The 15,382-nt window shown below is 42.3% G+C and overlaps 1 protein-coding gene across 1 annotated transcript in view; it reads left to right on the plus strand.

Moving 5' to 3' along the window:
* The first annotated feature begins 915 nt into the window (after positions 1-915).
* LRP12 (LDL receptor related protein 12) overlaps positions 916-15,382 on the plus strand; it is a 52,354-nt gene continuing 37,887 nt past the window's right edge. Inside the window, exon 1 of the mRNA XM_082325123.1 lies at positions 916-1,075. Coding sequence (XP_082181249.1) covers positions 997-1,075 — 79 coding nt within the window. The 5' untranslated portion in view covers positions 916-996. The remainder of the gene's footprint in view (positions 1,076-15,382) is intronic.

A 15,382-nucleotide genomic window follows, 5' to 3' on the forward strand; every position in this document is an offset into this window, starting at 1 on the left:
ATAGATAACTGTGCAACGGGAAAATGGTGTCATTAAAGGGTGAAAGATGGGCAATCGTAACTGAATTTAAAGTGTCACAAGGAGTTTCTATGGGGTCCATAATTTTGGATGCTATGCATCTACAGCAGTTATGCTTTTTGCTCCCACAGCAGTTTTTCAGTCTCACTGGTGAAATGCAGATGTGGAGGTCAGAAACAGAGCGGCCGCCAGCTGTTGTCTCTGCGCTTTATAGATTGGGTTTGATTTCACACACAGAGTTTCCTTCGGGGCAGAGAGCCAGGACACCCAAATACCCATTTGGTTATTTTGCGTGGAAGCCGGGAATCCAGGCTGCTCTGCCGCCGTGGTGACGGGAAGATTCACCCTCCCTCCCCCGTTTGAGCCCTCCTCCTCGGAGGACGGCGCCTCGGGTCGGCGGCACAGCGGCGCGGCCCGGGCGGACAGGCCGGCCCAGGGGCCCAGCCCCGGGGGACGCGGCCTCGGCTGAGGGGGCGGCGGTGGCGGCGGCTCCCGGGACGGGGCGGGCCGAGCGCTGCCAAGGGCGGGCCGAAACCTGGCGGCGGCGACGGAGGAGGAGGAGAGGGAGGAGGCGGCGGCGGGGCGGCGCGGCGCCGGAGCGTGTCGGCCCGGGCCCGCCCCCGCCGTCTGGGGGCCGCTGCTCCGCCCCGCTCGCCCGCCCGGCCCGCGGCTGCCGGGAGCGCCTCCATGCGCGCGGGCCGCCAGTGCGCAGCCGCGGCGGAGCCCAGCCGGGGAGGAGGAAGCGGCGCGGCGCGAGGGGAAGGAGGCCGAGGCCGGCGGCGGTGGCTCATGGCTCCGCGGGCGGGCGGGCGGGTGAGGCGCGGGTGTGCGGGCCGCTAGCGCTCCCCGAGGCGGCAGCTCCGGTGGGCGAGGGGGCGCGGCGCGGCCGGCCCCTCTTGCGGCGGCGGCTCCGGCTCCGTGTCGGGGGCGCGGCGGTGGCAGGTCCGGCTCCTCGTCGCCTCCCTGCGGGCTGGTGTTATGGCCCCTTGGGGGAGCGCAGAAGGCTCCCCGGCTTGGAGGTCAGCGCAGCTCCTGCTCCTCGTCGTCTCCTGCTGCGGTAGGTACCGGGGGAGTGGCGCCAGCCCTCCGCCTCCGTCTCCCGGGCCGGGAGGCGGCCGCCCGCCGCGGGGGAGGGGGAACAAAGCTGCCTTTCTCCCGGCCGGCCTCCGGCGGCGCGGCGGCCCCGGCCGGCGGCGGGGTCCCTCGGCTCGGCCCGCCCCGGGCCCCGGCGCCTCCCGGGACCGCCGCGGCGGCCCTGCCGGTGTCCCCGTACTTCGCCTTCCCCGCCCCCAGCCCCGTTCTCCTGCCGAGCTCGGCTGCTCCAGCACTCGCTTTGGCTTTTGTCGTGTCGGTGGGGGTGGGCGGAAATCTCCTCAGGGAAGTCCTTAAAACTGAGGCTGGGATTTGGCCCAGCTGCCCTCGGCTTTCTCTCTCGCAGATGTACGTTGTCGGGAACTCCGGAGTTGGCGTGGGGCCGCGCAAACAGAGCAGCCCCAGATCCTCTGAGTCACGAATAACCGCTGTCCGTGGGTAATGGGGATGCCTGGGAGATGTCCCACGTCCGGCCGGGCTGGGAGGGACGCGGCCCGGCGTCTGGGGCAGGAGGAGGGGGCGGGGGGGCCGGCGCTGTGCGAGGGGTTCCTGACACATCAGCACAGGCCTCGAAGCCTTCCAGGGACCTTTGCCTCTGCTCAGCCTGCTTTCAGTCCGTACCCGAATGGCATTTCGTTTATGGTTATAAACCCGCCTTCAAACAGAACTGCTAACGAAAAGTACTTGCGTAAATGCGTTGGGGAATGCACTTATATTGGTTTTTACAGCATGTCAGTGGCTCAGTAATACATGATAGATCAAAACGAAGATACGTGACAATGAGAGTCGTCGCATGTTTTCTCACGGAGTTGCGTTTGTTTTACAAACTCGAGCGTAGGTTGTGTCCGTGGGCCCCTGACGCGGGAAGCAGCCTTTGGCACGGAGCTGGGCATGTGCCTCGCTCTGAGGAGGACAGCAACAGGGGCCCTGATTTAGCAGTTTCTTCCGTGGGTGCCTTGGCTTTAAACGCGTGATTGAGCATATGAAATATTTCGGGTTTGTCTGCGCAAAGGGCTTTGTTCAGCCCGTGCCTGTGCTGCAAAGATCAGTGCAAACTCTTAAGTGTAGATGTACCACGAAAATTTGTAAGAACATTTTATATTTACATGAGTAGGAGTAAGGGAGGCTTCTTCAAACAGAACTACAGTTACGCCAGTACCTGTACTGAATAGTTACACTGGTATAAGTTAATTTTTGAGGGGGCCTACTTGCATGAACTAAGCGAGGTACTGACTGATCTTTTAAATGCACACAAAGTCAGGGAAAAGAGATTTAATGCCTATATAGGCTGTTAAAAAATTGATATGTCAAAAGCTAAAGTGAAAGCAGAACTGGAAAGGAGTTGGTTTATAGTAGAGCAGGAACTGGTAGGAAAAATCTGAAGTCTGGATATATTAAGCTGTCCATATGTTTGAATACTTAATGTACTTGAGAAATTTAACTTCTGTGCAAAGGTTTTTAACAAACTCTGTATTTGTTTATTACACTCATGACATAACTGAAATAAAAAGTAAAAATTATAATTGTCGTGATATACCTCAGCAGCCTGACTTCAGTAGATAGATTCGGATTGTCATGCTGTAAGTTAGGCAGTATTGTCAGCATTTCCACTACAACAGTTTAAACCACAAGTACGATCTTTAGTTAGAGAAAAAACAACCAAATAAAATTCTTGCCGAATAACATTTTTTGTAGACCTTTAATCAAGGCCTTCCAAAGTTCAACCAAGAATGAAGGCCCATAAGTTTCTTTTACCTTGCTGAGAAACACATCGCCATCCGTTATCACCACTGCTGGGAAGGAGAAGCTGCTTCTGATTTCGATCAGTGTGCTGCCTCATCCTCATGAGGGATTAGTTTCTCTTAGCAGTTTTTGTTACAAATGTCTGAAGTTCTGACCAGTTTCACTGCTGGAAGGAAAGGAAATTTCTCCTCCCCAGGCAAGAGCATCCAAAACGAAAGCAAGCATTCGCTGTGTAGCGTAGCCCTATCTCGAGCTGTCATTTTGATTTCTCCCGTTTGTTTCTTTTGGGAGAAGGAAGTGGGAGTGGGAGCTGTTCCCTATTAAAGCATTTTACCTCCTGTACAACCGCTTTTACCTCTTCTAAACTAATTTAATATTGGCATGAATTTCATCAAGGCACTGCTCACAGCAGAGCTCTGGACTGTGATGTTGATCCTGAGCAGAGCCTTGTGGATATCATTATGTTACTGTGTGTTAAGGCTTTGAATACAGTAGGCAGTACTCAAGGTAAATGCACACTTGGAAAAGCAGTAGTGCATCACTTTCGTTGACTTCCATTATGCAGTTGCACAGCTATAATATCTAGAATTTTCCACTAATTAAAATACTAAATTCGCCAAGGTTGATATGTGGGCATTGAGCTCTCCAGAGAATGTTTCTCTGTTTCCCTGTAGTTAGTGAATTTTTGAAACCTTCCTTCTGATGATGACTATAATTATAAAAATTTGAGAAGGAGGAATACTGATGAGTGAAATATTGGAATAGCACTGACTAACGAGAATTATAGCTTGGAGGGGTGTTGGGCAATGGTATTTGTTTTTAATATGTCTGGCCTTCCTGTTGGCTTGAGAGTTTTATATCCAAGAAATGATTGATTGTATGTGTCTCTATATAATCCTAGCATGGCTTTTACTGGGACAAATATGAAGACATTTCTGCATATCTCAAAGGCCTTCACAGTTATCTGAGCTCAAAACAGAACCGTATGTGGCGCAAAGTAGTTTCTTTAGGGGAAAAATGTCATTTGAGAAACTGGTCCTGTTCTTGAGGGCTGTGTTTTTCAAACCAAAGTTTGATGATTGATTGACTGGAAATCAAATAAATTTTATTTGTTTTCTTGTTAAAACGCAAGCTTAGACTGGAGAACTGAATTCCTAATGTTACCGTTTTGTTTGATTTTTATTTAACCCTTGGTAAGATGATGGTTTATATCTTACTGGTACTGTGATGCAGCATTTTCAGGACCAGTTTGGGAGGGATTGGTATTCCAGAACAGAGGCTGAGTTATGAAAAGTCTCTGAGGTGCCACAGTGCAAAAGCTAGGACATGCCTGCCTTTGGAACGGAGTCTGGAAGCATGGGTACTTGGCTTCTTCAGATCTCTGGAAAGACGAATTTTTTATAGTCTTAACTATACTTGTCACCCCGATATATTAGTTTGAATTTCTGTCCCACTGAACAGAGGACCACGGGGAATTTTTACAGTGTTCTGTATAATTGGGAGTAGTCAATGCAGTATAGTAGGTAAGTTTCCCTGCTTCTGGCTTTACCAGATGTAATGAGTATCAAAGAGAAATATTTATAGTAATAGAATAGCAAGACTAAAATGGTTCAAAGGTAGAAGTGGGGACAGAAGAGATCAGTCTTAATTCTCCTTCTCTCCAGGATGGGTTTGGCTTTAGTGAGTACTTCTTGAAGCACCAATGACTGAGAAACATTAACAGAGGTCAGAAAATCATTATTCCCAAAAATTGCAGTTGAAACAATGTTGTATGTTGCTACTGAGACTGCAATGCTATTGGCATTATTCTGGCCCATTAAAGAAAGATATGACACTTACATAAGCTTTAAACCACTTAGTTTTGGGTTAGAACCATTCCAGGTTTCTGCGGTACAAATGTTGCTTGAGATTACCATGAGACTATATATATAATTCATTGTTCGTTTGTTTTTAAGATAAGGCAGGTAAAATTGTTGTAAAAGTTCACTGGTCAGGACCCAGATGTTACTTACATGTCAGTTTGCTAATGATGGTATGAGGAAGAATAAATAATCCTTCAGGTCTGTTCACCTTGTTTGAAAGAATGGCCTGAATCATGTAACCAAATAAAGTTTGCCAGCCAGTGTATTTAATTTTCTCAGTAAGTTGAATTGTAAAGCCAGAACAGACTGTCCTAAAGGAATGCTTTGGCTTAATAAATTATTGTACCTTAAACTCTTGAATGTCACTCTTTGGTGATACTTTTGTGATACACTGAACAGATATATTTTGCTAAGCTGTAAATCATATTACTGGCAAAACTGCTGCATTTAATTTATTAGAATGGTTTTGTAGTCCTTGAAGTGAAAATGTCCTAATTTTAATGCCATAGAAATTTATATTGTCTAATAAGTTGATAATATGTCAAGTTGTACAAGTACGTACATATTCAACTGGCTGTTCAGAGTCACAGTTAGGTCTGTAGTCAAAGTATCTATGAGGTCACGTAGACAATATTTAAAGCAGTGTTCATTTGAGGGGAGAAGGAAAAACCCACACCCTAGACAGCCTCGTAGCAAAAAGAGTTTGAAAATTTAACCTAAGGTAGTTGGTGTGATTGTTGTTACGGACTAAATGAGAACATCATCAGCCAGAGGAAGAGCAGAGAGGTACTTGTAACTGGAATCAGGACAGAAGCCACCTGACTCCATTCCTGTCATCAGAGCAAAGCATATAATTAGCATGGCTTTTTCGGCTGTTTCTGTCATTGCTAGGAGAAGAAGAGCTCTGCTGGCTTAGTGTTGGAAGGGCTTTGCAGGTGAATCTGACTCCTTTGGTTTAGTCACTCCTATTTTAATATCAAATAGATGTAAACTGTACAAGTATTATTTTCAACTAAGCCCTAAATATATTGTTTCATATTTGTCCTGGCTCAAACTTGCAATTATGATCAGTCTTTTGTGGCTCATTAACAGATCTCAAATTTTTAAACTTAGTATCTTTGTTGTGTTAGGTACATCCCTCCACATGTCATTTATGTTTTACAATACGTCTCAGTTTCCCAAGCTGTAGACATCATTTTCATACTTGTTAAGTATAATTCACTAATTTCCTTACAATTTTTTAAAAATTAATGAGTACTGTTTGTACTGTAGAAATAGTGTGGTTTTGTTTTCCTGGGTGTCTCTGCATTTTCCAGTTTTAATGTTCTCTTTATATTGTCCCAGATAGTTAACGATGATGTTAAATACTGGAACAGCTGAGATATCTAGCTAGGCATTAATTGAAAGAATGTGATTTGTCAACAACCTGGGATTTTTTTGGATTGTATGTGTTTCAGAATTACTAGCTGTAACATTTTGCAGTACTGATTATTACTGAGCTGTCAGTTGGTCAGCAAGATTCAGCCTACTTAGTTTACATGGTTGTAAGAAAACACTGGGTACCAATGCATTTGATACTATGGAAGTTGGTTGTAGATCCGAGTTCCTGTGTGTATCCCCTCAGTAGAAATAAATGCTCCAAGTGGTTTATAGCAGGCTATATGATACCATATTCTGAAGAACTGTGTTGTTCTGACTACCTTTTTTGTTTCTTTGTTTTCTACACTTGATTTTTTTGCTGCAGTTGTTACTTTACTAATGCTTTATTACATGAAGGTTTACAGTAGCATTGAAGTATATAGTATTGATTCTTGTGAGTATCTAAGTTTAAACTACTAAATTTAGCATAATTGAAAGTATTTGCACTGACCTGTCAAAAGCACTATTCTAAGTTGTGGTTCTGACTTGTTTCTCTGAACAGATGCTTTAAATTTGGATATACTAGAACTTTTGCTACATTGTTAATGTGTTGATGTCTTTGTAGCAAGGCAAGCATATTTAGTAGCTACCTGCTAGATTTTTTTTTTTTGCTGCTCTTCTTTTTGAATTTTAGGTTATGAGAGAATGCCTGTGTAACTTTCTCATCTGTTTTGCGAGGAACAACTTTCTGGAACTAGTGAGGAAAAAAAAAAAGTTTAGTGTCTCTTTTTTTCCCCTGACTTATTTGTTACTGGATCAAAAGTAAGTTAGCAAGCAAGAATAAGAGCCTCCTAAAATTTAAGAAAGCTTGCAAGTAGAGCATAGTTTGAAACGGAAAAAAAGTCACATGAAAACATTTATTTTAGTAGCTTGAGTTTGTCATAAGATGGTCTCTCTTTTCATTTAAGTTTCTTGTGACTTGTCAGTACTTTCCCAGATACCTTTAGTTGGTTGTGGAATTTTTTGATGTGCAACAAAGCTGAACTTGCTCACTTATATAGTTAACTATAAACTTTCAGCAAAGCTACGAAAGTGAACTAGTTGTGTTTCTCTGTAAGTGGAAAGTACACTTGAAGTATGTATTAGGAAGTGAACTGCATGTTTTCACCCATCTGATTGTGTGTCTGTAATTCATGACTACCCTTCCCTTAACCTCTGAGATGTTTACCCTGCTAAGTGGAAGCCCCCGGGACTGACTCTGGGTAACCAGAGCAGACTTTTAAAGTCAGTTGCAGCCAAAAAACAGTAGAGTGGTCCTCTAACAAGCAGTATGAGCACACTTTGGCATGTGGTGGACGTCTATAATGAAGTTGCTTGTGTTTAAAAGTTAGGAAAAAATGACTCTGCTTAGAGGCTCCTGTAAATTGGTTTTATTACTCCAGCTTTCTGTGAACCTATTGGGAGACAAAGATAGATCCCTCTGAAAGTACAGATTGTGAGAATAGTATTTTCATGGAAAAAAAAAAAAAGTTTTGTTTTTCCTCTAATTTATACAGTGTTACTAGTAGTAAGTTTGTTCTAGTCAGTGATGTCTCTTAAAAATTTAGTGATCTTACTCATTTAAGGAACTGCTCCTTTAGAAAGAACTTTTAGCGATTGAAGGTGAGCACTTTAGAACAGAAAATGGAAGTCTTGTTGATGCGTGTTGTAGAGGGAAGGCATGCACTTACATTCATGCGCTCTGGCTTCTAGATTTTAGCTGTGTATGAATTTCCATAAGGCTTTGGTTAGCACCTCTTTTTTCTACACTTTACAAAGTGAATCTAATGAATTAGTATACCCTTATAGAGTGGTTTCCTTCTATGAAATTGTATTGAGTATCTGGAGTAAAAGAAAGTAAAAGCTTCAATTAGGAATATCGTAGTAACTGGGACTGAGACAGATAATGAATGTGTCACATGCAGTAAACAAATCCATATATATGTGTTCCTCTTATCGCATAGTTTTAAGTGGAGGCTTTAACCCTTCCCTCCTTTTTTCCTCCACATAGAGCTGAATGGAGTCCTTTCCCAAGAAAGAATAATTCCAGAGTCCTAATTAATGTGCTGTTTTATTCGTAATATTCTTGTATTTACTTCAGTCTGCTCTTCATACTACTAAGCAATTACACTTTTCCATTTGCTCTCTTCTAAAGAAGTGCTCAGAGGGAGAGCATAGGGATTTAACCCAAAATGCATATCTAAACCGTATGGAAATATTTGTAACTGGACTTGTGAGAGTACGTATCACATTTTTTTTTCCACAGTTGATAATCTTTTAAAAGTATAGAATCAGAACATTTCTCCTTTCCAAGATGTAAACATCAGTTTAAATATTCTGAAAGAGATGCCTATTGGTGTTTGTTGGAAAAAGGAATGATAAAATCATTAGTCACATGTCTCTTGATCACAGTGACCCGCAGCTGGAAGTCCTGTCTGGGATGGATTCAGTAGTTGTGTAGTGAGCAGAAACGGCTTCCCTCGTCAGAGCACCTTCCGTTGTTCATGTTTCCTATCTAAAGGTACTGAAAGAACAACCAGTTACATGGCTAAAGTTCAGCTAGTGTCTGTGGTTAGAGAAGACTGGAGAAGCTGGGATGGCAAGGGAGGGAAAGATTGGGACGTCTTGGGAAGGCACGTTCATGGCTAAAGGTGGCAGAACTGTTCTTCAGTGTGGCGGAGGAAGCCAAGCTGTCTGGGAAAGCAGCTGTGGTTTAAGAGGCTGTACAAGTGGAAGGGAGGAAGGGAACCAGCCCTTTTATTTTAAGGGGTGTTACAGTGACTGAGTGAGCATCTAATCGGTCTAAGAAGTTACTCTTATGAGTTATCAGCAGGCAAGAAAAGGGGTTTGAGTACAGAAGGAGCTGAGCAATTGCATGAGATCTCGCGCTCAGGCTTTCCGGGTGCTCTCAGGCAGGGGGATGTTATGGAAATATTAGATTCTTGCAGTTTACCTGTGCTTTAGAAAATAAGTGGACGAACAAACAGATATTTTTGAGCATTTTGTAACTCAGTGTATTGCTTTCGTCAGTGTTTTGAAACATCCTTTCTTGTGACCCTGCTGCGTGTTCCTCTTTCTGGCTGATGCAGGCATTTGGCAGTTGTGCGCTCTTTAGCAGCTTTACTGCTGGACGTGCCTGGGAGCTGTATGTTTCTAGAGTCCAGTTACTACTGACCTCCCTGTTGCTGCTGATCCAGCTAACGCTGTTTCCAGTGCCTGTTGCCTAGTTGTTGTCTAGCTTGTCTCGCTCCAGTCCCTGATTTCAAGTTTATCTGTTGTGTCTGTCATCTGTGCACACTGTAACAAAGCTTCAGTGGTATCACAGTTCTAATGTAAATGGCAATCCAATATACCAAAGCTAAATGATAGTGTTACTACTCTCTTGTCAAGTCCACAATAACAGCTTTCTGTTTTTCTTCATCCATTGTAGAAATCTGGGGCAGTACTGCCTGTATAGCCCTTCTGCCTTTACACTGTAGATGAATAAGGCTTGGGAAAAGGACTATACCTCTATCCTCTTGCCTTGGTGAGGAACACAGTCCGCTTTCCCCACTGTCTGTTGAAACCACACAACTTGTGTGTGGTGCCTTTGGGGTCCATGAGGAGTTCTCCTGGAATAAGAGATCCTGTGTTCTAAATGTGCAGGTTAGGAGGAGCAGCAGTGCTGCCAACTGTCCTATGCAATGACATCTCCCGGGGATGACTCTCTTGCAAGTCAGATCTGCCCAGAGTGAAAAGTTAAGGTCATGGCTGGGGACTTAAGAGATCCCCTTCTACACTCCTAACTAACAGAAAGTTCTAGTAGTACTTGATAGTGACTTTTTGGAATGAGTATCATGAAATATTGAGCTGTACCTCCGCCTTAAAATGTTAATTAAAAGCACAGAGGCCAGGAGGATGTATGTGGGAATCAAGTGAGTAAGTCTATGTTTGAATCTCTTTCACCAGTTTTCTGGAACTGTCCCTAGTTTGTGGCTTTACAAAGGAGGTGGATCTGAACTCTAGAATTTAGAGCCATTTAGAACGTTGGACATGAAGGAATTCGGCATAAAATGCAATAGCTTTCAGAAATGATTAATGGCCAAAGCTGAATTTAAATTTTTAATCTGAGATCCTGCTTGCTGACCATACTATACATTTGGGAGCCAATAAAGTGCTCAAAGAACCTAATTTGAAATAAGCATGCACAGTTTCTCAGGCATGTGTGTGTTATTCGAGTAAAATGATCACATCAAACAGTAGGTTTTTTCAAGGGAGATGAGTTACTCTGATGGGAAGGAGGTATGAACTAGCTTTAAATTTGTGAGTTGTTGAACATAGTTTATAAATTATTGCTATGAACGTAAGGATTATGGCATCAGATTCTTATTAAGCAACTCCTTCATGCGTATACTGAAATACTGTGTACTTTGATGTATTTTTTTGAACTGTCTGAATATATTTTAATTTATTTAGACATGTAGTCAGAGTTTGTGTTTTGTAGTTTATGGGGTTCCATTGTTCTGGGTCTACTTTTCTCCCTTTATCTGGAAATCTGCTATTAAACTGGAAGGACGTGTACTTAAATGAGCGATATACTTCATTATATAAAGCAGATAAATAGAAATTCGAACATGTAGGCATTATGTCTGACATTGATCTTGTACTTGTCACCATGCTATGTCACATTTTTTGCTATTTTAATATTCAGTGCCTCCCGTTAAAAAGGGTGTAGGAGCAAGTGCTGAATTTTGTTAGCGGGTTGGCTTTTAATAGAGTGGAATGTCTGCCTGTATATGTAATTTTTTACCCTTTATTTTACAGCTGAATTAGTGCATTGAAGCCTGGTTTACCCATTTTCCTCTTCAAGCTACATTCCTTAAAAAGGAAACCCATAGCTATTTGAGCCTTAGAACCTTTCTGTAGCAGCATAGAGTGAAGCACTCCCTGTTGTAGCATGGTCATGATTATTTAAAAAAAAAAAAATATTACCAAGTACTGTATTGTTCAGTTAAACTTCTCAAGAGATAGGGTTTGCGTATTTGTGTAGGGCAGGGTAAGAACTTCTGTCATTAATCCACAACTTTGTTTCCTAAGCCAAGACAAACTTGCTCTGTACTTAAGGTTGTCTCTTGTTAGTTTTGCTGACCATTGCCTTAGCTCTTCCTTAGTGAAGTTAGTCATTGACTTCATCCATAATTTTGTGTCAGTGGAAGTTAACAAAATCAAGGTAAATCTTTGGTTTTCCACTGTGCATATGATTTTGTGTCAGTACTACTAAGTCCTGTGGTTGCTTTGAGTATGTATACACATATTTGGAAGGCAGAGGGTGTGGAATTTTAATCCATGCTCAGCCTTGACTTTGCTGTGCTGCTTTGTGATCAGTTTAAATTTTACTGCTGGCATCAGTAAGATCAAAGTCAAATCACAATGAACTGCTTTTAAAAATGTAGTAAAATTGTTACCTGCGCTTTGGTAATTATAAGCAATGAAATTAACTTTAGACCTTGGGAATTTTCAGTGGCATATTTATTAATTCAAAATTATCTTTATAAAAAGCTACATTTGAAAGTTTTACCCACCCAGGATTATTGTGGGCCATTTATCTCTGTTGTAGGTGGTCCACATTAGGAACTTACACAGTTGTTTTGCTTTGAGAGGACAAATGCTGGCAAGAGTGCCGTCTGTACCATCACTTTTAGCCACAGCAAGCCTAACAGTTACCTTCTTGGGGACTGAACCGGCTAAAATACTTCAAGAGTGAATACACAGATCTCGTGAGAAGTCACATTGTCTTGGTGCCCCAACACTGGCAATGACTGAATCCATGTAAAAGTTGTCTTGTAATGTCAGTGCCGAGCCTCTGAGTACTTCTGCAGACGATCCATAAAGGAAAATCGAGTAAATAGTCAAGTGGCTAACATTCCATCGTGAAGTATAAACAGTGTAAGAATTTGCAAGGATTCTGTCTTCATAGTATTTACTTTATTACAAATAAGCCTTGCTCTTCAGCTTTGCAATCTATATCAACTTGGAAGTACTTCCTAATTTTAGAAAGTAGTATATGTATATACTATCAATAAAAGATGAGGAATGGAAAACTCAGATACCATGAAATACTCCAGACTTCCTTTATACTTCTTTCCCAGAACTGTACCTCTTGTAGTGATATCCTCTTCCTTTTTTGAATAGCAAACACACAGCAAAACCAATGCCCTTAAAATGTGGCTTGTTATTATTCATTAGGCAGAGTTGCCAGTAAGGAATTGTAAGGGATGTAATCTGCTTTCATCAATGCACATATGTAACAATTCTTTTCATGCAAAATGAAAAGGAGCTACATCCAAAAGAATACAACTGCCTGTCAAGTTTGGTAAATGGTATTAACATGAAATACTAGTATCTTTTCACGTAGCTATTTTTCCAAAGCATTCTTCATCCCTTTCTTCAGAAAATCATTTTGTTTCATTCATACACTACTTGAATCTGAGTGTCCCAACAAATAGCTGCTGTTTGAGTTTCTTTCCCTAGTTGGCTCTTACTTCATATGTGGCGTCTCTTTGTAAAAGAACACTTGCGTGTCAAGTGGCGACTTGCTGGTACTAAGCTTTCTTCTTAAAAATAGGCTTATACCGAAAGAATAGTATAAACCTAACTAGCATCTAAATTTACTGTGCTTTACTGATGTGACGTGCTTGGAAACAAACCTTCAATGAATATTTTTCTTTTAAAATATTATTTGTATAGTTTCCTAAAAGCTCTTTATTATCTGAGGTTTGAGTATTAAGATAGACTAATAACCCCTCACACTGACAGTATGGCTGTAAAATATTGCTGTTTGCAGGGTAGAAGCTGAAGCACAGAAAAGAAATGCATGTTCCATGGTTGTGCATGAATAGAGTTTGTTACTCCACGTTTCTGGTCCTGTGCTGGTTTTGTGTGTGTATGTGAAGTGGGGAGTATTGGTTTGCTTTAACTTAGGGCAGAGTCAGGGTGGGAAAAGGCAGACTTATTAAAGGGATGAGAAGCAACAGAAATGTGACTTACTGATCTGAACTGCTCTTCGGAGATGTCTCAATTCTCGGTGTAGGCAGACTAGTCTGTCCCTCAGGGGGAAGATAAAGGATGAGGAGTGCTCCTAAAGCATTTAAATGCAAACAGCACTCTTTTGGGAAAGAAGCGGTTGCTGAGTTTTCTTTGTGGAACTGGAAATAGGCTACTTGAGAGCAGTGTCTCTGTTGTATTTCATTTAAAACTCCACTCCTCTCCTTGTCTGTTTTTACAAATGTGACTACCAGTTTATTTCTTTCATCCCTAAAATGCCAATCCTCTTCTGCTCATAAGAAACACAGTGCCTGGTATATTCCGTCTATTGTTTCTTATGTGAATGGATGCAGACTGCTTTACAAGGTTTAGTGATGATCTGCTGCTGCCACTTAGCTCCTTCAGACCAGTTATCTTTTGTTGGAAGCAGACAGGTAGAACAATTTTTCTCATGGATTATTGTATTCTGTGTGGAATCTCTTACATTTAGTAACAGGAAATTTTACAATGAAGCCTTTATGTTGGAACACAAGTAGAAATGTATAATTTTTTCATGAAATCCCTATTAAATGGATTTTTGGGACTGTTACTCTTCTCCCAAATGTTGTAGAAATAGTCCAAAGTATTTGGAAGCTGGGAATGTACAGATGTGCACAACTGTTCTTATGCTGTGTGATCCACGGGAAACTAGGCTCCAGTTGATATTCAGATGGCCAGATAACAGTGAATATGCACAAAGTAAACAGCTGAAGTGGCTTATGGAGTATCGGGTTGTGAACTGGGCGGACAAAGGGGTGGGCAGTAATTATGTAACTTGACCTTCAGTCATCTGGTGTTTATCCGAACGGTTCTAGGCAGGGGTTTCCTCAGGGGAAGAGTCAGAACACGTTTTGGTATAGTATCCCATATATTTAATAAGGTTTTTTTAGGAAACTGGAGTGCAGAAAAAAAGAAGTGAGCTGTTAAAACTCAGGAAGGAAGTTAATGACGCATGTAAATATGTAGCGAGAATGTTTTTTGGTCAAGAAAGGAATAGATGAGAAGAAGAGCTGGAAGAGCTTGTGTCAAGGCAAAAGTGGAGATAAGGTGTACTAGGTGTAGGGATAGCATACTGGAAGGTAATTATGAATATGAATGCCAGAGTAAATGGTGATAAGGATTTTGGAAATACCTGTTAGATCACATTCTCTTCTCCAAGGTGTTTGTTCCTCATTATGTTTAAGCCTCTCTTCCTGTTTCTGCTTTTGCAATGGGAACTCTGTCCTAGAGAGAGCATCTGTGTGTGTGTGTTTGTGTACACACTCACTCATGGCTACTTGCTTTTCCCTGCGGGGGGAGCTGGTGGTTTGGTAAGGTTTTTCAGCGTACTGCGGTGTGAGGCGCTCTGTGTTTTCTTGGTGACCATCCCAGGACCTGGAGGGGCTGGGGAGCGGGCCTGTGTGTGACCCCCCTTTCCTAGTTCTGCCAGCGGGACTGGCATGTGGGTAAGCTTGAGGACAGGAGTATTGGAAATCGGCATCGAAGCTTAGAGGGATGGTACAGTCCCAAGTATGGCCGTGCTTTGGTGAAAGGAGGCAGCTTATTTCTTTGTCATTCATCTCCATAGGGCTTTTTCATTAAGATGGTAACACTAGGTGGAAACAAATGGGCCAATTCATGCCTCTGTAAATGTGCCTATTTCGACTAACTCCTTGGTAATCTGTTTGCTCTTTTGAATAGCTATGAACTTACATCTAAAATATGAAGGCTCAGAGTGCAATGAGACACCAAATTTGGGGTTATTTGACCCTGAGATAAACAAATAAAGCGTGTATCGTGAATTTTATAGACATTTCTGATTTCTTGCAAAGTGCTCCAATTGAAATGATGATTGAGCTGCACGGGGGTACATGTATGTGGCGGAGAGAGGGTCAGGGTGGGAGTATCTGTGCATGTTTGAGAGGGAAAGCAGGATGTAGTTCAAATTCCATGTTATGAAAAAGAGTGAGATAAAACTGAAGGATGCAGGACTTCTCTTGCATGCTTAGAGCTACTGTAATGTGATAAAACTTGGGATTTTGTGACCTGTACAACGTGAGACTTTCTGACTGGCTCTATTCAGAGTAGGCACAGAAAGTGCACTTAGGGTCATACGAACAGTCTTTCTTGTACACTATGGCATCTACAAGTCATTGTGATCTTTTAATTTCTGTAACAAATACCCCCCTTGCAAAAAGCCAAAACCAGAATCCATATAGTAAATTAGC

This window comes from Platalea leucorodia (genome assembly GCF_965183815.1).
Source record: "Platalea leucorodia genome assembly, chromosome: 1".
NCBI classification, from domain to species: Eukaryota; Metazoa; Chordata; class Aves; order Pelecaniformes; family Threskiornithidae; genus Platalea; species Platalea leucorodia.